Below are 27278 nucleotides of genomic sequence, written 5' to 3'. Positions count from 1 at the left end.
CTCTTTAAAAGCACTTAACATCTCAGGAAGGGGAAAATGCAGCATTTTTAAGAAGCAAAGACATATGCTAGAAAGTGCCGCATAACCATAATTTATTTTGAGAAGACTGGATGTAGGTTAGAGAGGAGAAAGGGACTTTTTGCTGGGGAAAACAAATCCATGTGTTGAAGCGTGTCAGAAGGAGGACTCCAGCCTTTTCTCTGATAATAATCACCAGAAGGTTAAAGCCGGGGGCAGTCATTTGCAAAGATTCTTAAACAAAAGCGACCCACGACATTTTGAATGGCTTGCAACTGCACACAAAGGCCAGGAATCTCTAAACACGTCTAAATTTGAGAAAACACGCTCTCTGATCCCGAATTAAAAAGCAAATGCTCCTTTAAAAGAGAACAGGAAAAATTACAGTTGTGTTAAAGAATGACCCGACAGTTACCATACAAAACCGAGAGGACGGAAATCTTGGATAGGTCCGACAGTTTCCTTGAAATCTTGCTCCAAATAGCTCTCCTTCTTTTATCCACTTGGGTCGCCACAAATGAATACCAACCCTTGATATCCGCACGATTAATTTACGTATTTTACAAGGCCCCCGAATCCTCGATCATATGTGAGCCTCGACTTCCAACTACACAACTAGGGGAGGACCTCGTGGTTTGGTCTGGGCGGCCATGACTCAAAATGGCACCAGGTGCTGGCTGGCAGTCACAGAACCACCCACAGAAGCGAAGAGGTTTCTAAGCCTTAACGTACAATGTTAATGGTTAAAATCTCACTTGACCGCAAGGGCTCCGCACTCTCCTGCAACCAGCGACATCTACCGCCGTCGTCACGCTGGATTCTTCAGCACGTCCGCTGCGAGCTTACCTGAATTTGGGGAGATGTGTAAACTGCTCATGTCCTTGGACAGGCCATTGGTTTTAGGGCTGGAGATGGGCGCACAGGCCGACGTGGCTCGGGGTGGCCTCTTCCCTGGGACTTTCACAGTGGTTCTCAGAAGATCAATCTCTTTACCATGAACATTCTGCATGTAATCCTGTTCAAAATGTTAAACATCCAAGAGGTATTAAAAAGACGACCTTTCACAATCTAGGACACAAGGTTCTATCAGACACCACGAGTTGTAATCCTATGACCCTTCCACTGTGGCAAGCACTTTAAAAATAATGAGGTTTTGATCTGTCTACTATGGTGGCATCATCGTTATATTGAAACCACAGGCTCTTTGTCCTGAACTAACCCAGGCCCCGCAAATCCAAGCAGACACAGGAAATGCTTCCATCAGGGGGATTAGAAACCAGCTGGAGAAAACAAGTGTCCACGTGAAATCGTATTTTATAAACTGCTGCTTATAGAAGGTGCACTAGGACCCCGGGGTCTTCCTGTAAGTTTCAGGTAAAGTTCCAGGGAGTAGGGAGCTATTTTATAACAACTGTTCTGCCTTGGATGGCAACACCAGGAAGCCTCTAGATAAGAATGAAGCGGTCTGTTGGGAACTCAGGTAAGAAAGTCCTGAAATAAAAGGCCAAGCATTTTACTAATAAGGACCAGGAAAATGTCTGAGGGCGTCGGTGGTACGGTGCTGAGACAACGTGGAGCTCGCGGATGGGTGTGTAAGGGCCGGATGTGATGTGGAAAAGGAAAGAACGTTCTTTGGTACTCAAGCGTTGTGTTTCTCCGAGCAGCTCACCGTGCCCAGAGAAAGCATCTTTGTGTTCTCCTCATGCTGGAGGTGGATGACCCAGTTAACAGGGAGCCACAGGGATGTCTAGGTGGACAGGGATGGTCTCTGTGGGGGTCGCTGGACAATTCCGTGCAGAGTAAAACATTATCTAAGAGTTGGTTGTCGGGTGGGGGGAGAGGGGAAGCAGCTGAGAGTCAGGGTGAGGGGCCGACTGGTGAGTTAGGAATTACTGACCCTTCACAATGCATTTTTTTTGGCAAAGTGCCCCCTGGCCAAACATGTAGACATGTTAAATGGACCTCACACATTAAGAAAGGGCATATTCTAAAACATTCTTGGGCAAACAGCACGTCAAGTGTTTTAAGGCTGAGCATGAAATGCAACAAACGCATTCCTTCCTTGGCAGAATCTTGGTAGGATTCCTTTCAGAATATAAAGGGGAAACGCCAATAAATCTGTAGTTAGGATGAACAATGAAGTTCTTGTCAATGTAATTTCAGAAGAACCGCCAAATAAACCAGGGTGTGGGCCGCCAGGGACCCAGGGAGGCTGGAAAAGTGAGTTGTAATTGCTAACCCGTAGGGTCAAGTGACGCAGAGACAACCAGGTAAAGTCCTAGAAGCGCAGCACAAGGGACAGAGACCTAGGCTGTGGGATGAGGAAAGTCGGCCAAAGTCTATCAAGGGAGGCAAAGGGGGCCTGGAGAGCAGCAGGGAAGCCGAGGCAAGGATCCCCGGCTTCTGGAAAGCAGGCCGCGGAGCCTTTAAGTTCACGTGCCGGCAGGTGAAGGGGCTGAGAAGCAGTCACTGGGTCATCAAACAGCAGGACGGTTGCGGACAGAAGCAACGACACAAAAAAGGAACCAGAAGCACAAGATTCCAACACAGGGGAAGGAGCCCGCACGCGGCTCCTCAGGACAGACAGCGCGAGAAGAGGCATCGTCCCTCCGCAGTCTGCTGGAGGGAGGGTCGGCCTCGAGTGGTAAAAGCAGAGACCTCACCCCACAACGCAAGCACTTACGGGGCACGTGGGTGGCTTAGTCGGTTCAGCATCTGACTCTTGATTTCGGCTCAGGTCATGATCTCATGGTTCGTGAGATCGAGCCTCGCGTCGGGCTCCGTGCTAGCAGCACAGGGTCTGCTTGGGATTCTCTCTCTCTGCTCCTCCCCTGCGCTCTCTCGATCTCTCTCTCAAAGTACATAAATAAACTTAGAAAAAAGGTGGGGAGGAGGGGCACCCGGGTGGCTCAGTTGGTCGAGTGTCCGACTTTGGCTCAGGTCATGCTCTCACGGTTTGTGGGTTCAAGCCCCACACTGGGCTTGCTGGTGTCAGTCCACCAGCGTGGAGCCCACTTCAGATCCTCTGTCCCCCCTCTCTGCCGCTCGCTCACTTGCAGTCTCTCAAAAATAAACATTAAAATAAGACAAAATAAACAAAAATCCCTATTCTGCCACACTTTAAAAAAAATGAGAATTGTTTAAAAAAAAAAAAAAAGAGAGAGAGAGAGCACTTAGAGGGGGGCACGCGGGAGCCGACCCAGACTCAGGAAAGAGGGCGTGGGAATTCTCAGCAGAGGAGGAAGGGCAGGAAGAAAAAGCCCAGAATGGGAAGGCCTGGCCACGGTGGGGGGGAGACGTTCTGATGGCGCAAACACAGAACTCTAGAAGGTTTGAAAAGCACCAACCCAGAAGGAAAAGACGCTACAGGGTCCCTGATGACTTCGTAAGGATACAACTCAAATGGCCAACTCTTGGTGGCAAACACACCCTCACAAGGCCAAGCAAGACCAGAGCCAGGAGGAATCCGGGACTGAAGACGGCCAGAGAAAGGATCGCAGCTGCACCAAAGCGGGGCAGATACAGACCAGCTCTTCAGAGGCAGTGGGGAGGCTGGGCCTTCATCAGCACTTGTAAAACCAACCATCCGGAGAGCGGCAGTGGCATCCACAAGCCTCCCGTGAGCCATGGAGGCCAGGAGCAGAGGTCCCGAGGCATGCTGACCCCGCAGGACGCGCTGCCTGGAGTCAGTCTCCGCCGTCGCAACAAGACTGAAGACTCCACGTGGAAGTCAAGACGCTTGGGCAACACCCCAAAATATAACGAACCGTGAAAGAGCTGTGGTTTTGGAAGGATATGGACCAAAGACAGAAAGACGGTGGTTACGAAATCAGAGTGAAGGAGCAAACAGACCCAGACGGGAAGGAATACGGGAAGACTCGTGACTGAGCTCAAGGTTCTGGGGATGTGAACAAAAAGCACCAAGGAAGCCATCCTTGCTTAGTGGAGGGCAAAGTGTCAAGGTCATTAAAGAAAAAACAAAGGCCGTTCTTAGACATCTTCAACGTACTTCCATTAATATCCAACAAAAATGGGCAGACCCAAGCTTCAGAACCAAAGTCAAGGCTTGTACAGAATGACTTCATTCTCCCACACTTGCTCTTTCAAAAATATCAACTTGCTATAACTTTCTTCTTTAATGCCAATTCTTAACAAATTAAAATACAATAACAGGAGTGTAATTGAGCATTTATTGCTTATGGGCTCTAAAATGAGGCTAATCAGATAGTGACTAAGCCTCAGCATGGGCTCTTTTAATAGGCATGTTTTAACATACAATAACCAGGATATTTTATTTAAAATTATTATAGAAATGTACCAAGAGTCTGCTCTTTGGATGTGAACGCGGCAAAGGAACACATTTATCTTTGGCTCAGCATGGGCCAGGGAATCTGTTTCCTCGCTTGAGTTAGGCGTCGAAACTTCAGAGGAACTAGATCTAAAAAAAAAAACCCCAGAATATGAACTTGGCAATTCTTGCGTTGCAAGCCACTGTGGTTTTTTTTGTTTTTTTTTGTTTTTTTTTCTTTTTACAGACCTTACAAGATGCATCTCCTAATCCACGAAAAGCCCGTGGAGGTGGTGCTTCAGAAACAGTGGAAGGCAAGGAGGCCTGAGCATGTGGCTTCTGGGTTCCCCCAAGAGAAACGATGCTGAGTTTCCCGTGTTTGAAAGAATCCATCCCTTTTCATGTCTCCCCAGCTTGGCAGTTGAGGAATTAAAGCCAGAACCGGTATACAACGTGGCCTCCTCAGAAGCGGGACGTGGGGCCCTGCGGGGCCCGAGGGAGGGACCTCGCCGGGTAAAATAAAGCCAGCAAGCTTGATTTTGATTTTGATTTTGATATGCAAATGCTACAGATACTACCCCTCGTGTGCTCCTCGTAGAAAATGCTGATCGATGATAAAAGGGGGAAAAAACCCTTTAACGAGGCATGAGGGTAATTCAAAGCCAAGTACTTTTAAACAGCACGTAACAAGTCCCCGGGGCCCACTCAAGAGCCAGGCCCCTCTGAGGCGCCATCTCCCGCCCCACAACAGCTTGAAAAAGTAGTAATTGCCAACCTATTTGCATTTTTCTTCTCAAGTTGTCCGCGCTCTTGGCGGCGGATTCTTTCTTCCAAGCAGGCGCGGGAGCACAGGGACCCGTTCCTGAACGTGTCGATGGCCTTGGTGACTGTGCGCCGGGTCCCCCCGCAACCCGGCTCCCACACCTTTGCCAACCCTTGTTTTTTACCTCTCGCTCCTAATTATGTTGCATCTATTGCCGTACACTTAATTAGCTGCATTAATGTGATTTCTTTTCACATAGTCAAGCAATTAAGAGCTATGATTGAGTTTCATTCAATTAGCCTCAACAAACATGCTAATTGATGTCCCAGATGCAAATGAGGTGCAAGGAGAGAAACCTGCGAGCGACTGGGAGCCGTGTCAGAGCCGCAGCTTTCAGCCTGCTGACGGAAGCACAGCTTAACACGGCTCCCACCTTCTGGGGGGCCGCCTTCAGGGAGGGCCGCGGAGTCATTAGCGCCGCGGTGCCTCCGATCGCTCCCGGTACGCAGGGTTCATGTGATCTGCCGCCATACGATCCTGTCCTAAAAGCTCACGGCTACGCGTCACCAGGACCTGGAGGTCATCAGCTCGGTGACGCCGAGCTCCTGCGAGTTGAGTAAACCCTCACCCAAACGCCACGAGAGGCTGCTAGACTGACACAGGGGTTCTCCCCGAAACCGCACGGGGCGGGGAAGAAGGCGCGTCTTGTCTTGGTGACCTCAGAGCCCTCTGCGTGCACGACGGCCCCACGGTTCTCAGCAAATGGTGAGTTCATCTTAGTCAGCTCTGGGGCATCTGGCACTCGAAGTTAAGCTCAAAATACAGCAATCCATCAAGAGTCCCTAAAAATACCCTTACTGTATTGATTCTCCCTGCCTCCCATCCCGACGTCACCTTTGGCTGTCTGCTGAAAGATGGGTTTGCCCTATGTGTTCACGGGGGTACCAAAAGCAGTTAACAAGATCTGAAAGCTAACCCAAAATGCAGAAACGGTATGATTGGCATCTCAGAATGAGGGCATCTGAATAGAAACCCATGGCTTTGAAACCGTACTCTCTTTGCAGAGATGATGCAATCGACACCACTCTGCTTTTAAACACTGGGTTGTTTTTTTTTTTTTTTTTTTAAAGTATGGAGACTCCTCATTTCCATAATTAAGTGATGCAAAAAGAATCACGGAAATTTTTGTTCCAATTAGGTTTTCCCAGTAAGTTCTGGTTTCTAACTACACATAAACGCTCAGAGATTTAATATTTTATGTTAACATGTAATAAACTTTCTCTAGGGTAGATAATTGTTAGGACAGACTGATGACTGGCCACGGCCATTGGATCGGATTTTTCCTCTCTGGATGACCTAGCTTGTTAGTCCTCAAAGCATGGTCCCTGACGCCCGATCAAGGGGTTCACAGGTTCTGTACTGTTTTCAAAACATTCCAAGGCACTTTTTGCCTCTTTCACTGTGTTGAAATTTGCTTTAATGGTGGCTAAAAGTGCTGGCCCCAGAGCACAAACCAAGGCTGTGGCACCAAATTGTATTAGTCCCTGTTGCTGTTATAAGATTCATTGCCATGCTCTCTAAATAAAAACCAAAAAAAGTTGCACTTAAGAATGCTCTTAATCAACCAACCAACCAGCCCCCAAAAAACAAGCAGCAAAAAAACCAAACCAACCAAAAAGCTACAGATTCATCAATATTTCAACCCTGAGTACATACATGTCTTTTGAATTTTCTGCATAAGGACACAGAAAGTACGTATGAGTGTCTGTGCCACACACACAAGCTGGACAGTGTCCTGCAGAAATGCACTTCTGCAATTGCTTGGAGTTGCAAGCTGACTAGCCAGTTTTGTGGCTGGGACACACTTTTACTTGCAAGAATGACCATGTCAGACATGAACCAGGCTTATTCGGTCTTGGGCCTTTGGCAGGTATTTTCTTGAAAATGGACAATGCAAGAAAAATAGCACACAGTATCCGCATCCAGCGTATAAAATATAATTTGAGCTTCCAGTGAGCATGACAACCTTGGAGACTCGTATCTCTCACCATGTGCCTGACACTTTCCAAATACTTAAGGCCTTTGCTGGTAAGATGGGCAGTGATATAAATGAATGCAGCTTCTGGATACCATCTGATGAAAAGTGTCACCATTTGGAAAGCTGCCTACCTCAGTTAAACAATATTTTTGAAATGACGCATGCACGGTGTCACATGTGAGGCTGAATGAATTTTAAGGGAGCAGAGAGGAAAGATTTAGTGGTAACTGTTCAGATTCTGTGCTGCGTTCCTAAGTTTTGACAAATTGTCACGTTGCATTTTGGTGTAGTAACCCAACAGAACACCCACAATGATCAGAAATGTCTACTGGAATACTCTTCCCTTTTCCAGCAAAATGTCTGTACCAGGTGAGGGTCCTTACGCACCAAAATGACATAACATAGCGAACTGATGGCAGATGACGGTATGACAACCCAGCTCTCTCTTATTAAGCCAGACATCAATGAGTTTCGGGAAGAAAACAATCTTCTCTCGTCAAGATTTTCTTTCATTTTGGAAAAGGCGTTTTTCATAAAAATGTGATTTATGTAATCATATTACAAAAGGGCAATTTATTATTATTTTTTTTAATGTTCCTTTATTTTTGAGAGAGAGAGGCAGAGAGACAGGGAGACCGAGAACCCCAAGCAGGCTCTGCCTGCCAGTGCAGAGCCCATTGTGGGGCTTGAACTCAAGAACCACGAGATCATGGCCTGAGCTGAAATCAAGAGTCAGATGCTGAACTGACTGAGCCATCCAGGCGCTCCAGGTGGTTTGTGATTTTAAATGAGTTATGTGAATATTTACAAATTTCCTTAGTGTTGAATTGTAATGTGCTAAGTATCAATTAGACACAACCTACAGAAACAAAAGCACTTTTGGATTCCTCAGTTATTTTTTAAGAAGGCAAAGGGGTCCTGAGGCCACAAGGCTCAAGAACCACTCGTCCAGTTCAATGTTTGCAAAATGGCCAACGGCTACGCACACGTGACTTTATGCGCACAGCATAGCTCTACGCAGAGACATTAGAGATGTTCCTCAGGTTGTTTGTCTTTTCCTGGAGGAAAGGATGGACTCATTCTCCTGATTTTCACTGCACTTCATGAATGTCCAGGTTCAAAGAGGAACTGTAGTTTGTATAAGTTCTATTTTTAAAAATCCTTACTTCTGCGCTCAAAAAAAAAAAAGTATGTAAGAGAGCCCATTGTTAGATGCACTGCTATTCCCAACTCCATTTAATACTCTTTTCAAAGGAAACTAATCTATAAAGACACACATAATACCGTCCATTCAAAGAGACTAAGCAAATGTTCAAGTCCAACATTTCTGAATAATAAACAATAGCCTCATCTATAGTCATGGGCACAGAGGAAACCGACACCCTAAAAATACTATGGAAATATCGTAAAACTATGAGAAATCTTCTGGCCGTGTCCTTTCAGATCACATAACTCAAAGAAGACAATTTCTCCTTCTCTCCAAAGGACCAGTCACAATAGCGAGGTAGGAGGCAGCTTCAAAGCGAAACACCCTATGAGCATGATTTTTGTTTCCCCAGACAGCCAACAGAATTGCAGGGTTTCGCTTTCGGAACTGCCTTTGTGAAGACCACTCGGCCAAAGCTTGTGAGCGCACGTCAACGTGACGTGTGGCCACCACAGGAAGAAGGTACCTGGTGAAGTGGATGTCTACCGGTGACGGAGACGAAAGCCCACAGTTATGACATCCAATTCTTTAGTTAATAAAGGCTTTACAGGGCCAGGGAGTCACATAAGACCGGGTAGGAAGGAAGGCTGGTGAAACATCATGGGGGATCAGGGCCAGGTAGTGACATAAGACTGGGTAGAAGGGCAGGCTGGTGAAGCATCACGGGGCATCGGAGGCGGTGCGCTTTGCGCACCATGGACAGCTCCAAACATGCCAAGGGCCCACCTCTCCAGTCTGGTGGCTAGCCTCCAACACGCGTGGGCTAAAGTCCAACGTTAGCCCAGGGGGGTGGGTTATTATAATAGAAATCAAAACAGCAGAAAACTCTAAATTGAATAATGAATATACCTTTTGCTCCCTGATTGTATCTGTCTTGATTGACCTAGTCGATTGAGCTTTCCACTGCAAGAAAGATTTTCCTCATTTTAGGTTAAATTGAATATTACCCAGTTGTAACCCATGCGTGCTCAAACCCAGCCCGTACAAAATGAATGTGTCGGTATGGAAATGGCTTCCTGTCTTCCCAGTCACTGTAGGCCTCTTCGAAAGGCAAGCATGAGTGAAATTTCATGACGATGAACTCGAAGGAGCTAGCGCCTTTCCTTGGCTATATGAGTACTTTAATAATTAATTATGGCTTGAAACAACTGGACCGACAGTTAGATCTGGGAAGTTTAGAATGAGATAGGAATGCTCGTCATAACGGTATCAGATCTGAAGCTCTTTAAGATTCCAGATTTCTCACGATGAACTTGCCAGAATACTCAGCTCTTAAAGAAGCAGATTTTTAAGGACATGGTCTGTCCTCGGGGGGCGGGGGACACTAATGATCGCTATGCTTTTTCTTCTACCAGTTGACCCAAAGTAGGACAGAAATCTCCCATATCCGTTGTTGCCCACCACAAAATTTAAGGACTTTTTTTTTTTTGATTTTTAAAAATTTATTCATACTTAAGAGACAGAGCAAGCAGGGGAGGGGCACAGAGAGAGGAAGACACAGAATCCGAAGGAGGCTCCAGGCTCTGAGCCATCAGCACAGAGCCCGACGTGGGGCTCGAACCCATGAACCGTTGAGATCATGACCTGAGCCGAAGTCGGACGCTTAACCGACTGAGCCACCCAGGCGCCCCAGGACTTCTAGCTTTGAAACATTCACCACACCCATACAGAAGGCTCATCTCTTCTTTCCTCCTGATGCCTTGCTTTAACAGGAGTTCATCCATTTCCCTGATGTTACTGCTGCCATGGTGGTTTACAGTGATTCGATCAGATTCATCTCCAATGAGGAGCAGTCAGTTCATTGACTCTTGAGACATTCTGATTTCCTAAACACGTCTGCCGAGGACAAAGTCAGCCTCCTTCTGGCCAGAGGATGGCCTTGGGGACCAAGCCCAGGATCCAACCTTGGAGTTGTGTCCTCAGACTTGCTACTTAATCATGCTTGGTCCCCATTTCCACATCTTTAAAAATAGGGGGATGAACAGTTCTTACCTCACGTGCGAGGATCACCTGAAATAATGTGCGAAGTGTCTGCGAGAGGGTCAAAGCCCTCAGCGAATGACGGCTCTGCCTACTGTGTCCAGTAAAAATTCTGGAATATTTGCCCTCTGATTTTATGTGGGCATTTCCTGAGTCAAAGGTGTTGTTCCAGGGACGCCTGGGTGGCTCAGTCGGTTGAGCGTCCGACTATGGCTCAGGTCATGATCTCACAGTTTGTGGGTTCGAGCCCCACGTCAGGCTCTGTGCTGACAGCTCAGAGCCTGGAGCCTGTTCCGGATTCTGTCTTCCTTTCTCTCTGCCCCTCTCCCCTACTCACATTCTGTCTCTCTCTCTCTCTCTCTCAAAAAATAAACATTAAATTTTTTTTTTTTTTAAAAAGTGTTGTTCCCACTTCGGGTAGCAATTCTGACATAAGAAGCCATTGGGGGTGACCCTCAAAGTGACTTTTCACTTCCCAGCATAGGAAAAAAAATAATTGGCCTCTGCAAACGCAAGACGGTTTCCACTTTCTCTTCTTTTTCTCCCCACCCTTCTTCCTTCCTTCTTTTCTTTTTCTTTCCCCTTTTCTTTCCTTCTTTTTTTTTTTTTTTTTTTTTTTTTTTTTTTTTTGGTGGGGGAGGCTTGTATATGGTAGTCAGACATTTTTATTGCAAAATGCCGTCTGGAAAAGATGCAAAACAAAATTGCCTAAAATGCAAGGGAGAAAAATCCGGGGGAAAACAAAAGGCGCCCTTCCCCTTGCTTATTGAGTTCAAAGGCATAACATGCAGCGCCCTGCAGCAAATGGGAAGCTACACTAATTTTAAAGCCATAAAACGCTATCAAGTGCCCTGCGGGGCAGGACTACACTGAAGCTAGTGGCACCTAAATAAGATACGGTTCATTTACTCCGCAGCTTAGCCTAATGTAATCATCAGCGGATTTTAGCCTAGAGTTGTAACAGGCAAACAGCCGACGCCGCGGAGGTAGCACTCCCAGCCATTGAGGGGGCCGCGGCTAGATTGCTGTTGATTAGAAAATTTTTCAGTTTTGACAAGCACTTAATGAACATAAATCGCACCTTGATTGGTTTCCATTTGGGGCCACAGGCACACCTGAGAAACGGCGGGCCTCCACCTCCACCCCTCTCCTCCTTGCAAGACCTTAGCGACAAGCCAGCAATTGGGTTACGAGCCGCAGAAGAAAATATTTATAAACTGTAATAATGGGATTCCATTTCTTAGGAGAAGTGAAAGATTTCCTCACTACCCCCCACGTCCGTCCTCTCCCGCAGAGTCCTCGGCTGTGACTTACTGTCAGTTGAAGAAAACCAATGGTTTTGATTTATTTACCTTTTCGCGAGAATTCTGGCTATGGTTAAGAGTACTAAGAAGACCAAAGATGGAAAACAAAATGATACAGATTGGGCTCAAATGATGAAATATCATGCTGTGTATGATAGGACAATGTCCCATCGGCTCTACTAGAAGCTTTCAAGACTCCAATCCACAGGCTACGTTTAAATCTGTGTATTTACAGAAACACACATATACTTTTTTTTTTTTTTAGAAAAGAAGGCAGAAGGATTTTTCAATCTTGAAAAAAATAGGTTAGGTAGGATCTAGGATATTTCGTGGTTTAATTTTTATAGAGAAATAGGACTTTTTTTTTGTCTGGTCACGCCCTACACACTGTGTGATCAACACGAGGAACCTGTTCGATAGCGAGCATGCATTTTGGCCATTTTATTTGGAAATCTAAACACTGTGCAAACCCTCAGGGCTCTATAAAATAAATAAGAAATTACTTAGGCAGAAATAAGACTTTGATAAAGAATCTAACTTTTTTGTTTATATGCAAAAGGTAGGAGTGTATCAGTAGTCATTTTTTTAAAAAATAAACTTGTTGTTTAAAATAATTTTTTAAGGTTTATTTACCTTTGAGAGACAGAGAGAGACAGTGTGAGCCGGGAGGGCCAGAGAGAGAGGGAAGACGCAGAATCCAAAGCAGGCTCCAGGCTCTGGGCTGTCAGCACAGAACCTGGCACGGGGTTCAAACTCATGAACTGTGAGATCATGACCTGAGCCAAAGTCGGACGCTTAACCGTCTGAGCCATCCAGGCGCCCCTGCAGTCATTCTTTTTAACAAAAGTTGTCGATATTCCCTGAAAATACTCAGAATACCTTGGCAGTATCATTGCACGTGTGTGAAAGCACTGCTGTCTGGGAAAAACGGTTCATCACCCCATCTGAAACTGATGGGTGAATGCCAGGGAGAGTTCCCAGGTCATTGGAGGCACAGAGGGGACCGCGTCCCCAACGCTCAGAGGGCTCCTGACAAACCCATATGACTAGGGCCGGGCTGCTGCTTTCATACCCCAGGGACCCCTCCCCAGTTCACTCTGTTCAGGACCGCACCCAGCATATTCCACCGCAGGCCCTGGAGAAGGCTGGACGTCTACAAAATTCAGTCATCCTCTCTAGTTTTTGCGTGTCGTGGTTCAGACAACGAAACCTCAAGAGGCATTCGCACACCCACGTGCACAGCAGCACTATTCACAACGGCCCGGAGGAGGGAGACATCCAAACATCCCTCCACAGATGAACGGATAAAACGAAATGTTCTCTATACACAGAAGAGAATATTATTCAGCCTTAGGAAGGAGGGAAGCCCTAGCCCCCGCTACTTCAAGGATTTTATGCTAATGAAAATGCGTCAGTCACGGAACGACAAATACCGTGCGATCCACTCACGCGAGGTAATCAAAGAGTAGAACGAATTCACAGAGACCGACAGCAAACGGGGGTGCGGGGAGAGAAACGAGGATTTGGCGTGAGAAGCACGCGGGCTCAGGTGCTGCATGATGAAGAGGTTCTGGAGCCTGGCTGCACAAGGAGGATACACTGAACGCTGAACTACACGCTGGAAAACGGTGGAGATGGTAAATTTCATGCGAGGTGTATTTTACAATTAAAAAACAAGACACAGCAAAAACCTTAAGCTCTTCTCCCACCGTGGGGACCTTTTCTTCCATTCGCAGCAGGTGGAGGCTGGATACGGCTGTGCCTTATTTCTGTGGCTTGAAAGCATCAGGAGGCGGCTTCCTCTGCCTCTGATTCCAGGAACCGCAGGCCCGCAGGTGTGAGGACAGCCCACGCGTGTGGCCACTCGTGCCTTCTTCTTCGTTCGACAAGACGGCGCCGATGTGAAGGAGATGCAGGCAACAGGACCCCAGAGGTCTCTGCTCCAAGAGGCTCCCAGTCTTGTGGGAGAATCAGGCAGCGAGATGAGCCAAGAGAACAGAGAAACGACAGAACACAGCAAGGGGAGGGCACGCACGGCAGGTGCGCCCCAACACGCCCGGTGGAGGGAACTCCGGAGAAGTGACATTCAAGTCTGGACCGATGAGCAGAGTTTGTCTGGCAAAGGGGAGGGACAGGAACGAGCATTTCTGGCGCAAGCGGCTGTATTTGTTAGGGTCGGGAGGCCAGAGAACACGGCAGGGGGGACCAGGCGAGGCCTCGGGAGGTCTCAATAAGGGGTGAGGCCTCCATCCTAAGCAGAGTGGGGATCTTCTCCACCATGGAAACGCTTAACAGAATCAAGTAGAGGGAAGGAAGTAACAGTATGATGAAAAGCACAAGGTGATGTGGACAAAATCACAGGGAGAACTGCCCTTCCCTGCATAGCAGACCGTGGCTGAATTCTGGAAACCCTGGTGGGCAGGACACCACGCTGGCCAAATGGAGCAGACATGCAGGTCTGAAAGTCTGGGAGACGTGGGGTTTCGGAAACCACCTGTCGGTGGGACTGCAGGCAGAGGTCCTCCCGGATGAGTTCCCAGGGAGCAGGGAAGGCAGAGATCCATGTGATGGTGGAGTAACCAGAGTCCTGGACCTCGAATGAGGGGCTTGGGGGTTCCCAAAGAGGGCCCCCAAGTCCTGGTGCTCCTCGGGGCTACATCCAGGCCATCGCGGTGTGGAAATCACAAGTGCGGGTTCCACCTGTGCATCAGAAGGAATCAGCACAGGAAACTGAAGGAACCCCTCAAGGAAGGAAGGAAATCAAGGAAGGAAGGAAGGAAATCAAGGAAGGAAGGAAGGAAATCAAGGAAGGAAGGAATTTTAAGATGAATGGAGGTAATGGTATTCTGAAGGCCAGAGACCCATCATATCATGACTTCTTTCTCTATGTAAAACAAATTCAAACGAAGTTCTGTGTGTACAAGTATGGCCTATGTTCTTAGGTGACTATGTGTGGTGGGTTTTTTAATGTTTACTTTTGAGAGAGCGAGAGAGAGAGGGGGGGAGAGAGAGAGAAAGAGAGAGAGAGAGAGAGAGAGGCGAGAGAGAGAGAGAGAGAGAGAGAGAGGCGAGAGAGAGAGAGGCGAGAGAGAGAGAGGCGAGAGAGAGAATCCCAAGCAGGCTCTGCATTGTCAGCACAGAGCCCTACGCAGGGCTCAAACCCACAAACCGTGAGATCATGACCTGAGCCTAAGTTGGACGCTCAACTGACTGAGCCACCCGGGTGCCCCCGCAGATGTATGCTCTTAATTTACTTTCCCGTCAACTGTCTGTCCTAAGCTGCCTGAAAGCCTTTCTTGGAAAGAGGCAAAGCATTAAGTGCGATTTGAAGCAAACAAAACCTATACATGGAGCTCCTCGAGGTGACGTTCCCACCTCGGGCTTGGAGGGCCAGGTCTGCCCGTGAAACCACTCACATAGGACAACCCGACAGCGGTTATTCCCGGGGGAGGCAGAGAACACTCCCAACTTCTACCTTAACCTCAACAAAGCCGCACCGTATCCCCCTAGGGGGTATCCCTTTACCCTCATCACAACAAACTTGGGGTTTTTCTGCTTCCCCAGGGCTGACTCCAGCCACTCTAGAAACTTCCACCCAGTTTACAAACCCATCCCCATTTGCTGGCGGCCAGACCAGAACGGAAAGGCTCACCTGCAGCCAGAGCTCCAGGTCGCTGCTCCTCAGTAACTACCTATTTTCCTAATCCACTTTAAAATGGCTTGTTTGGGGGAGGGGGGATTCCAGCACTGGTTCAAGAGTTCATGACTTTTGTATATAATACCACGAGTGTGTTCCCCTCCCCCCACCTGCCCTAAGCTAATCTACACCCAGGGAGGTACGGCTGTGCAACACGGTTCATCTTCTCCGCCCCAGTCTCGCTGTGATTTTCAAAGTAGAGCCAGGATCATCACCCGTGAGGCTCTCAGCCCAGGCCGTATAGGAGCAAAGACATCGCAGGGGTCACGTGACTGGACTCAATGCCACCCACACTAGCCCTGGGCCGACAGTGGGGAGCAGGGCACAGTCCTTGCCTTCAATTAGACTAGGCTAGACAGGGGCAGTTCAGATGCTAGAAGACACCAGAACAGCCGGTCTGCCAGGCAATCAGGGAGGACTTCTCGTGGAGGAAGGGCATGAAGGTCCCCCCTGATCCCGCAGGATGGACAGCACACTGGAAACAGAAGAAGCCAGGCTGGAAGAGAACACACAGACCAGAAGACAGCGTGTGGCACTGCGGCTTATAAAGGGGAAGCAAGACCAAATAGCTGTTCATCACAGAAGGAATCACGCTTCGTGGAGTAGCGTGTCACAGACGGGGCGCGTCTGACGCTGCTGTTCTCGGGAAAGAACGGGGGACACTGTCCTCAAGATCATCAGTCATTCTATCGCTCAAGACGTTGCGCATCTGGAAATTTGGGCTTTGAACTGATCTGCCTCATCATCTAGACTCAGGCTAGTTGGACTTCTGCAATGTCTTGGGGAGACCAATGAAGAGTTTCTCTTGACCGTGACTCAGTGTTCACGGCCTTGGGAAATCTGAGGTCTACCTGAGCAGGTGTGCAAAGCTAGCTGAAGGGGCTGATCACGGATTCGTAGCGATTCCTCAGTGCTCCAGGAAAATGTCCTTCTTCGATGTGAAGGTTGTGTGTATTTTAAATGGTGATCACCAGCAGTGGGTACAGGCAAGAGCTGCTGTTCTCAGAATGTAAATATCTTCCTTTTTCTCTCGTGTTATTTCTTTTGAGATAAATACCCACTTAGGAAATCACCCCGGATCTTTTTGTCTCTTTTGCATCAGCCAAGAGGTGGATTTTCCACCTGATCAGAACCTGAAGATGTGCAGAAATCAGCATTCTGATAACTCGAGAGTCCAAGTCTGACTCTCCCCAACACGGAAAAAACAAACAAGCGTCAACAGCATTCAGAATCAGAGGTGTTGTGCAGCGGGAGGGCCTAAGCCGCTCAGGGGGCAGTGTTGCCGTGAGAAGGGCAAGTCCAGTTCTGTGCGTCAGGGAGAGCGGACAGAAACACGGCTGCTTCCAACTCGGGGCCCGTGCAGAGTGAGAAAGGAATCCCAGGAGAAGGTTCTCCAAAGAGGGAGCAATTTGAGCCCATGTCAGCCGGGCGGGCTCCTCCAGCCACCCCGTGCCTTCAGAGGAAGCCCGGGCGGCCTTCCAGGGCGGGGCCCCATGAAGTCCTTGGCCTGACCGCGTGGCCACGAGCTCACTCTTCGGAATCCCGGCGCGTGCACCTCTGTCAGCCGTGCCCTCGACGGCTGCTCTCTCGACACGGAAGATGAATAGGCAGCGATGCTGAGATGTGGAGCCCCGAGGTCTGAGTTCTATCTCATTATCCCCTCCGTTTTTCTATCAAGGTGCTCCCTAAGGCTCCTATTTAAGTCCACACAACAGGCCGCCCTTCGCCCAGCCTGACCGTGATCCGGCCAAGTGTCACACACCAGACACACGCACCCTGTCTCCCCCGAGAAAGTTAGGCAGGGAGGGCTTTTTAAAGGTTTGGAGGTGTACCGATTTTCAGAGACCTGAAAACACTGACCACCGAGCAGCCTGAGAAGCCTGCCCCCGCACAGTTTAATGTTACGAGTTGGGGGCTGTCTGCAGAGTGCCCAGTGGAGGTGGAGAGGGAGCTAAGCTGGTCCGTTCCGGAGGGAGGGTGGCCACTAGTCCCAGGGGGCCTGGACCTCCGCCAGGTCTCAGCAGGGACAGTCCTGCGGCCTGGGCTAACCTGTGCGGCTGATCACCCCGCGGGAGCATCCACAAACCCAGAGCAGTGTCATTATTTTGGTTGAGGCTTCCGCCTGTTATCTACACCGAGCTGTAGGTTTAATTTAATGACAGGCAGCATCTTGAGAAGGATGAATCAAGTGAACTGGGTTTTCCTGGGCCCCGGGCTTCACACCTGCCCACGTGACTCCCTGATCTCACTCAGCAGCTCCGCCCTCGGGAGTCCAGCTGACTCCATCGGCCTCAGTTTGCTGAGGTTTGGTGGGGGGGGGGGGGGGGAAGGGGGTACCTCTGGAATCGGAAGTGACCTTGGAAGACACTGTCACCCAACTTTCCACCCAGGCGATTCTTCTTCCAGATTTCCAGGGTGGACACCGGCCGGCCGGGTCCTCGATGTCCACGGTAACAGGCACGTCCCGGAAGGAATGCCGAAGAACACGGACGTGGGCTCAGAAGGTCCGGGGGCAGGTTCCAACCTGTGCAGAGGCGGGTGGCCCAGGTCCACCGTCGAGCAGCTGTGGCCACGCTCAGGCGTGGAGCTGTCGCTCCGCACCTGCGGCTGTCCCCACGCTGGCCAGAGCGCCTCCTCGGCTAGCCGGCCCCCGTCACCGCACCTGCGACGGCTGAGGGCAGCCGGTGCGGGAACCACCCGTCCTGAGGAACAGCCGAGACTCACGGTCACTCCCGTCGCCTGTGCCGCACCTCCCACGGCTCCCCGTGACGCAGGCGGTGTAGGGACCCATGGGCGGGAGGCAGTCCAGCTGACGGCTCCTGAGCCTCTGGGGACGAGCCCGAACAGGAGAGGAGGTGTGGCAGCGGGTGAGGTGGGTCCACACTTCACGGAGCGCAGAGCGAGCAAGTCCGGGGCCTGGAGATACTGCTGCGGTCGACTTCCGGGACACTTTCTCAGTCTGGGTTGGGTCAGTCCTTTCCCTGTTTGCGCCTGATCTCCAGAGCGACCGTCGCCTCCTACGGTCTGGCCACGCACACGCAACTCCACCCTCTGCTTCTGGACAAGAGGGTCTCTTGTTCAAGGTTCCCAAGGGCAGGAAACAGGGCCGGGGCGAGAGCCTTCCTCTCAACGACTCCCACCTCCAGCACAGAGAAAGCCCGCGCCATAGGAATGACGGAGCGAGGCCATGCTGTGTGTCAGGGCACCGGGGCTGAGCCTGGGGCTCGGGACGGACAGACCCTTCTAGGGATGATGCCACAACCCTGGGAAGAATGAAGGCCTGGAAGTAGAGCTGACTGGGAAAAGGATGGGAGGGAAGGAAGAGGAATGTGAAGCCTTGAGACCGGTGGGAAATGACACCCTGGGGGCCCCACCCCACAGAGGTCCCTGCTTAATGTCCCTGTGCCTGTAGAACCTGCCCCAGCACCGAGATCGGCAGGCAGTCCTCAGAGACCGGCTTCCAGGAGCTTCCCCAGTAGCTGACCCGTTCCAGGCACACGGCGAGCCCGTCGGCCTCACGCCAACCCCACCGAGGGCTGCGGGGCCAGGGGCCCCCAACTCATGACCCGCAGCCTGTGTCCTAAGCCACGGTTCCAAAAAGCTCGTCTTTCCACTGGGATCCCGTAAGCTCGGCCCACAGCTGGGGACCACGCACTGACGGTGTGTTCTGTTGAGGGGCTGCCTTCTTTTTCCACCACACCAGCGTGCACAGGACCCCTCCTTGGGGCTCAAACTCGGGGTTCGTGTCTGATGGATGATCTTCTATGTAAACACTTCCACGGACAGCGGTGTCATAAGCGAATGGCATCGGCGTCTTTAAGGATCATAACTCACTTCTTCTGGCAGATTTTTTTTTTTTTTTTTTTTTTTGAGAGAGGGAGAGAGAGAGAATGAGCAGGGGAGGGGCAGAGAGAAGAGGGAGACACAGAGTCCAGAGCAGGCTCCAGGCTCCGAGCTGTCAGCGCAGAGCCCGACGTGGAGCCCGAACTCACGAACCGCGAGATCACGATCTGAGCGGAGGTCAAGAGTCAGACGCTCAACCAACTGAGCCCCGCAGGGGCTCACAATCTGAACTTCTAATGAAATGATTAGGGCCCTCACCGTGCTGACCTACTTCCCTTTGAACTCGATTCAGTCCCTTACTCTGCTCCAATCTTCTCTGGGTGCAAGACCCCCATCCGGCTCCCTGGGTTTACCACGATCACCAAGTTGAAGGTGGCGGCTGCTGGAGTCCGGGTCCAGCCTGAGGGGAGCGTGAGCAGCAGACACACGCACTGTAAGCACACGTCTGTGCCAGTGACGAGAGCCACAGGGCGACACGTGGGTTGCGAAGGGGCCGCTGTGCGGCCCCGCCCGGTACCTGTCTGAATTCCCCATGTTTCGTGCATCCTCAAGCCGGGTGCTCTCAAACCCCCACAGCTCACCCCATTATGGAAGCATCACCTCATTAGAATCCCATGCGCAGAAAAACATGCCAGGTTCCTTTTTGGTAAATAAATTACCTAACCATCGAAAGTCAGGGGTACACGCCAGCAGCTGGCCCGGTGACTCCACTGCTGAGAAACACTGAATGTTTTAGAAAACTCTATCTAAATACACCAGATGGTTTAGCCGGGTTCTTTTCCTTTGCTCCCTGGAGAGACGCGGGCTGTAGGCTATGCTATTTCAGCTCAGTGCGGACGCCCTGCTGGGGACCAGTAATAGGGGTGATGGTCAACGGTAATGAAACCCAAAGCCACCAATCTGGGCAGATTTCTCCAATATTTCACCCACTGGCAGCAGACGCATCCTTCGTGGGTTCCAGCCATAGTACAGCCCGGGGGCAACTGAGAAAGCGGGTGTTATAGCGTGATCAGTTTAACTGGTATCACTGCCTTCTAGCACCTTTGGCGTTTCCTACACTAAAATAATGGGGACGTTCTATACGGTCTACAATTTTAAGACTTGATTTTGCGACACACCCTGCGTGCTCCCCAATGTCTTACGAGAATAAGTCTGGCCTCTGCCTGTGGGCGTTCCCTTGATGGGTCTTCCCATCGTGAGCCAAAGAATGCCAGACTCACTCCACCGTGAGGGATCTGCGGCTCTCTAGCAACTTGGAAGAGAACACCTACCCGGAACTCACTTCCTCTCCAAATTTCCAAAGCTTGGTTGTGACAATATCAGGGGAGGGTTACAACGAGGGCCGTGCCCTCTCTCCCTGCTCTAGTAATTCAAGTCCATCCCTTGGTGACCCTGCCCCCTTGGGGGGTGGTGGGGCGTGTGTATTTGCATCAATAATTTCAGTTCCCGGGAGACCGGCATTAATGGAATTGCACTTTAAAATGATTGGCTCTCGCTTGCCATGTAATTATAAAACAAAGCCCTGCTGAGCTCCTCTTCCGTACTCCGACAACATCCACGCACACACACGTATTGAAGAAAAAAAAAGGAACTGGCAAACACGGAGGGGCACCACAAGAAGCAGCCCATGTGGGAATATTTTCGAAGACGGAATGGTGATGACATTTACGGAGAGGCCGGGATGGGCAGGGACATACCGTTGTGACACGTCTCCCCCTTGGCAAGAAGGAGCGTCCCTCTGACTGAGCCTGAGCTTGGCTGGCGAGCGTAAGGTGGCCTGAAATGCTCATCGGTCAGACCCCACTTTTTACTGGCCGGTGAGTCCGCGGCAAGAAGGATATTTGGATTACTCTTCTCTGTCTGACTAACATAAAGCAACTGGGGCAACAGTCAGACCTCCTGTGCTCCCTGGCAGGGCCTCCAGAAGAAGGGAGCCAGGTAGAGGGCAGCTCTGCAGCGGGTGGGGCCGTGCTGGGGAGAGAGGGGCAGACCCAGCACTATCCTGGCGCTCCTATGCAGGCGGGCAGCGGGCTGCAGGAGACGCGGGAATGGTCACAGGCAGGCCTCCTGGGACTGGCACGAAGTCCCTCCGACTGGGAGGCCACCCAGAGAAGCGACCTGCATCTATTCCCAAATAAGCCAAAATAAGGCAAGCGCAAGGGAATCCCCTCAGCACAATGAAGAATTTATAGCTCTGGAGTCTTTGGAACGGTTAAAGCATGGGAGGCGTCCCCATCAACATCAGAAATAAGTCAGAGATGCCTAACGAAACACCCGTTTTTCAACCCGCTCCTGAAAGGTAAAGGCAGAGCTGTAGGACACAAAGGAGAAGAAAGGAATTCACCCCAGGACGCAAATTAAACAATAAGGATGCCACTCGTTACTTATCCTAGTGGAATATCATAGATACATGACCGTGAAGGTAAACGTTCACCCGCGTGCAGGGTAAAAGCCCTCTGGTTTCCAGCCAGAGGAGAAAAACTGATAACTCTTTCCAGGAGTCTGGCAACATAAGCCCAAAAGCCATGAGAGGGCGAGACTTTCAACTAAGGAAGCCGACTGCTGGGCATCAGGGGGAACACAGGTAAAGGCAAAGAGATGTCAACAGAGGACACTGATTAGAGTTACTCAAAACATTAAAAGTAATTCAAAGTAAACATGCCCGTTTTGGAGACACTGTTAGACCGATGAGGGCACATCCCCACAACGGATGTCACGTAACCGTCAACAACGGTGGCACACGAGTGCATCTGCTGACGTGGGGACGTGCACATGATCTGTCATCGTCTAGGAAGGTGGACCCCAGACAGCGAACACAGGGTGACTGCGTGGTTGTGGGAGGAAAAAGCACCTACGCATAGAAATGGCTGGGAGTGTATACCCCAAATGCTAGCAGTCATGTTCCCCAGGTGGCCCTCTGGGAATGATTCTAAATCTTCTTCAATGCCCTTATGTCTAACTTCTGGTTCATAACTGTAATTTTTCAATGCAAAGCTTAACACAGTGATATATCCAAATGAGCTACATAGTCTAATCTCCACATTGACCTACCTCAAGACAGATAATCATGCAAGGTTCATGGCATGTGTTGTTATAGAAATATCATTAGCGCCCCATCTTCAGATTTTATCAAAGCTTTCTAAAGCCTTGCACTTTCCCCCCAAAGTGACAATGATTCTGCTTTTTAATCCACCTTCTAGAAATCACCAACATAATGCACTTTACATGAACACATGTAGAAAGGGGGCTCTTACCTTACAATATGTGCTCTTGTCTGACAATAAAAACTGAGTCACGAACTGCGCTTAACTTACTGTTTTTCTCAGCTGCTCAGAGCCGATTCCTGGGTTCCAGTGCAATCATTTCCTTTATTCTAGATTTGCAGATATAAGCTCTCTTGTCTCTTTTGCTACCTGCTCTTGTCTTTTTTACTTCCATTTAAAATTTCACTTCACCTGTCCCTTTTATTGTAACTCCTCGCAGAATCAGAGAGCCAGAGATCGGCTGTTAGGAAGGGGAAGAGAGAGACATGTGGTCCGATGGAGAGAGCGAGGGGCATTTTATTTATCTCGTGATGGAGTAGGAGACCCAATGCTACTTTAACTTCAAACGGGGGCCAGAGGCCTGACGCTGTGGGGACCCCCAGCCCCTAACACACACACACACACACACACACACACACACACACGCCCAGCGTGTGAGCTGAGTTCTGGGCCTGCCGACCGAGCCAAGGGGGCCATACTCACATGTAAACTTGGGTGATAGGTCAGCACGCCGTTATCACACAGGGTGACATATTTCTTCTTCCACTCCTTGTTCAAAGATTTGCCGCTTCGCTTCAGCAGCATGCCCTGAAGCAAAAGGAGCCAAGTATAAATTCACAAAGTCTTGTGTGAGTTTTCTTAAAAAGCAGACAGATAACGTTAAAAATCTGAAACATTCATTTCTCCTGTCATCTTAAAATGGAAACTTTACACTTATTTTTCACTTGGCAATTTGGCTTTTCTCTCTTTTACGCACAACACATATGTTCAACCAGTTTGTGTGTGTGCGTGTAGAACTTCACTTTGGGAATCTCATGAGTGCTGCAGAGGGGGCCGTTTGTTCAACAAATACGATACCAACCACCATGAAGCCACCGTGATGTATGTGCCCCACACCCTTCCCATAACTAAGCGCATTTGGAACTAAAGGTATGTTTTATTTACTTATTCATTCATTCATTCATTCAAAAAAATTTTAAACGGTTTTATTTATTTTTGAGACAGAGACAGAGCATGAACAGGGGAGGGTCAGAGAGAGAGGGAGACGCAGAATCTGAAGCAGGCTCCAGGCTCCGAGCTGTCAGCACAGAGGCCGACACGGGGTTCAAACTCACGGACCGTGAGATCATGACCTGAGCCAAAGTCGGACGCTTAACCGACTGAGCCACTCAGGTGCCCCAAGGTATGTTTTAAAAAAGGAAACCTAAGTTCCTTCTTCTAAAAATAACACATTAACTGAATTCTGAAACTTATGATATTTACAAATAAGCACATCTAAAAAAATTTTTTTTAATGTTTATTTATCAGAGAGAGAGAGAGAGAGACAGATCATAAGTGGAGGAGGGGCAGAGAGAGAGGGAGACACAGAATCCAAAGCAGGCTCCAGGCTCTGAGCTGTCAGCACAGAGCCCAACACGGGGCTTGAGCCCACGAGCGCAAGATCATGACCTGAGCCCAAGTCGGACACTTAACCCACTGAGCTATCCAGGCTCCCCCAAATAAGAACATTTTGTTTTATAGTTTTTCATTTCGGATTTCTAACTTACTAAAAACAAAATTCCACTTGTAAATTTAGCGGCAGGATTTAATAGAACAATCGTGTATAATCAATTTGCCTTTAAAGAAATCATGTTAGGGCTTCCTGAAAACCATTAGGCATTTGATGCCCTGGCGCTCTGAAGCATGTTTAACGAAGGCTCCCTGGACGACTCAAGGAGCTCCTTCCTGCTTGAATGCTCAGTTCCCCGCGAACCTCCCACATCTTCTCTTGGCCTTTCTGGGTTGAAAACCGGTGGCCAGCGCTGAGCTCGGCCTTGACTTTGCGCTTTCCCTCCCTGGTGGGGCTTCACGCCCTCCCGGGTCGGACTATCTCGACTCGAGCTTCTGCATTGGGACCGTTCGGCTCCTGACCTCGTGGAACAAGGAAGACTGGAGAGTCCCCCGGCTTGCTCTTCCTCCCCAAGTCCACTTTGGAACTCACGGGATGGAAACCACGATTGAGAAGGCCCAAGCATGGTGCGAGTTAATTCACCCGGACCAAGGCCCAAGGCCGGTTCTCGGTATGAGATGGAGTCTCCTAGAAGCAGACGCCCCTGAGTCTCCTGGGGAACTGGGACCTGCTTCCTCCGACCTCCTAACTGACGCGGCTATCCCCCCAGAGCCACAGTGCAAGAAAAAATCCAAGAAACTATCACGTAAGCACTTTTAGGTGATAATTAGGTTTGAGCTCCAAATAATTCCTGATACTGTGACAATACTGCTTTGTCTCTGAAATTTCACCACCGTGATGGATGCTGAGCCAGCTGGGGGGTCCGGACACTGGTGAAATGTCGTTTCTGGAGGAAAGTACTCCTAAGGTTGAAGAAACGCACAAGGGAACCTTGCTGGAAGGTCATTTCTTTGCGGGTTCTTCTGAAGAAAACACAAGGGAAAGCTCAACGTACCTTGATTTCTTAGACCCTATGAAAAACCAACCTAATCCAAATATGGCACAGGGATCAGCAAACAGAAGCCGGATGCTGGTGACAAACCAGGGCAATTCAGGTCCCACTGCACAGTGAGCACCAGGCAGAGGGCAAGTCACTATTGGTGATTCGACGGTCAACAGCCATCACTTAAAATCGTTAAATTTCCCTCTCCGGTGGATTTCTCAGATTTTTAAACTTAGCTCAACAGAACTTCACAGAGGCTCTCGTGTGGGCTCACATTTTTCCAACGCCCGTTTGAGATGTAATTCTAATACCAGGCGCAGGGGTCACCTCGGTGTCACTGGTAGCTGAGAGCGGTTCTGGGCTTCAGCGAGCTCTGGCCCGCCCCACGCAGACAAAGACAGGGAGGCACCCCATCCCCGGGGCTCCGTGCACACGGACCCCACCGCTCATGGCCAGCTTGTGGTACTTTCGTGAGCAGATCCTACACGCACGATTATCCTCTGCCCAATGACGGCTGTCGGGACTTCCTCCTAAGGGGGTAAAGGGAAATAGTCCAACCAGGAGGTGACGAGAAGAGACGACATCGTCGGGGAACTACCCCAGGTGGACTGATCTTGGGGCTGGGAAAGCTAGAAAACGCATGTCTCGACAATCTTAAATAAATTCTACGGTCCATCTTGCAGGGTAATCCTCTCTGCCTACGGTTCAAATGCTGCAGGAGTCAGCAGGGCTGAAGAACACCCCGGCGTCCGAGGAGCCGTGCCTCTGTCCTCCGGCCTGGGCCCTGGCTGGGTTCACTGCCCGGCCCCCGGGGATTTCTGTGGCGACAAAGCCGCCCGGCTGCCCCGCTGCCCCCAAGTTAGGGCCCGCCAGCCCTGGACTGTGTGAGCCTCCACGTTTAGCCAGAACACTGGAGGGGCTGGTCGCCGCACCCCACCTGTCTGCGACTGTCAGCAAGGGCCCATCCTAAGAGGCACCAAGAGACACGCGCTCTCTGATGAGCAGCCAAGGAGGCTGCAAGGCGAGGCTTTGTAATCAGAGGCTCGATTGGACGACGAATGACAAGACGCTGCAAACAGCTTCAGTGGATCAAAAGCACGTTTTCTCTCAGTTTCTCCCCCTTCCTTTTTTTTTTCTTTTTCCTGACAATTAATTCCAAACACTGATTTTTTAAGAGCATTTGTACCAAGGGAAAAAATCAGGGCATTTCGGAGTCTAAACAGACACCCGAAGTTAACCCACTCGATCCTGAGTCCGCTAGACTACTATTTTGCATGATCCGGGTCCAGAGTCACCCGGTCCTGCCTGGACAGCACGGTGCCAGGGGGCCCGTGGGTCTGGACAGCTGGGGCTGGCAGAGGAGTCGTCTGTTTCCAGGGGGAAGTGGTGGTGGGGGGGGTGAGGCCGAGCCTGTTCTGGGCCCTGCAGCTACACGAGGCGGGGGTCCCCCTTCAGTTGCAGTCCTGCCCTCACTTGCAGGAACCAAGGGGAGCCACCACAAAGTCCCAGCGAGAGACCCCACCCACCACGTGCCTACACACCAGGAACGCCTTCTTAGTCCCAGACTCTTCGAGAAGCAAAAGGTCCCGGTGGCTCTACCAGTGTGGGGCCCTCCTCTGAACACGGCGCCCACCAACGTGCCCAAGAAAAGACTGCAAACCCACCGTGCACCTTTGGGACGGAGTTCTACGTACAGGAAACAAGCACTACTGTCCCAGCAGCCCCCTCGCAGCATCAGGCTGAGCCCCTCAGGCTTCGCCTCTTAGCTTCGGCCGTCCCGAACTTACACACTGTCCACCGAAGTACCAAGAAGATGGAAAATCTAAGAAGAGTTCGTTTTCAGCTGTTAAAGGACACGAAACCATGGTCTCACCAGCCAGAAGAGGCCAGAGGCCAGAAGGCTCTCTGCCAGAGCCACACGGGGGACAGTCCTCGTCAGCCAGTGCAAACCAAACGGCCCTTATGATTCTAAGCCTCTTTGACGCTGTGTGACCCAGGGCAAAACCGCACGGGCGAAGGTCAAGATGCACACCTGGTCTTTAGATGCTACTCTGCACCCGCAAAAACCGCCTCTTACCTAAGACCGCTTCTCGCTGGCCAGCGATCACGCTGTAGACATCAGTTACAGTTACTGTTTCATTTGACCTTTATGTGGCTTATGCATCTGTTTTTAAAATTTTCAGTTTCCGGACACCTGGTGGCTCAGTCGGGTGAGCGTCCGACTTCGGCTCGGGTCATGATCTCGCCGTCCGTGAGTTCAGGCCCCGTGACGGGCTCTGTGCGGACGGCTCGGAGCCCGGAGCCCGCTTCGGATTCTGTGTCTCCCTCTCTCTGCCCGTGCCCCGCTCATGCTCTGTCTCTCTCTCTCAAGAGTAAATGAACATTCAATTAAAAAAATTTTTTTGTTTAATTTTCACTTTCAAAACAGTAAGTACTGGGCTGCGA

General features: G+C 50.1%; 1 protein-coding gene across 17 annotated transcripts in view; it reads right to left on the bottom strand.

The window, feature by feature from the left end:
* Positions 1-27278, bottom strand: part of AGAP1 (ArfGAP with GTPase domain, ankyrin repeat and PH domain 1) — a 554841-nt gene that overhangs the window by 188038 nt on the left and 339525 nt on the right. For all 17 annotated transcript variants that reach the window (XM_023259842.2, XM_023259844.2, XM_023259845.2 and 14 more), the window contains 2 exons: positions 22885-22989; positions 865-1033 (listed from right to left, as the gene is read on the bottom strand). In XM_023259842.2, coding sequence (XP_023115610.1) covers positions 865-1033; positions 22885-22989 — 274 coding nt within the window. The remainder of the gene's footprint in view (positions 1-864; positions 1034-22884; positions 22990-27278) is intronic.

The sequence above is a fragment of the Felis catus genome, chromosome C1, assembly GCF_018350175.1.
Source record: "Felis catus isolate Fca126 chromosome C1, F.catus_Fca126_mat1.0, whole genome shotgun sequence".
NCBI classification, from domain to species: domain Eukaryota; kingdom Metazoa; phylum Chordata; class Mammalia; order Carnivora; family Felidae; genus Felis; species Felis catus.
Note: the sequence above shows the minus strand (reverse complement) of the source record. Positions and strands in the feature narration are given on the sequence as shown.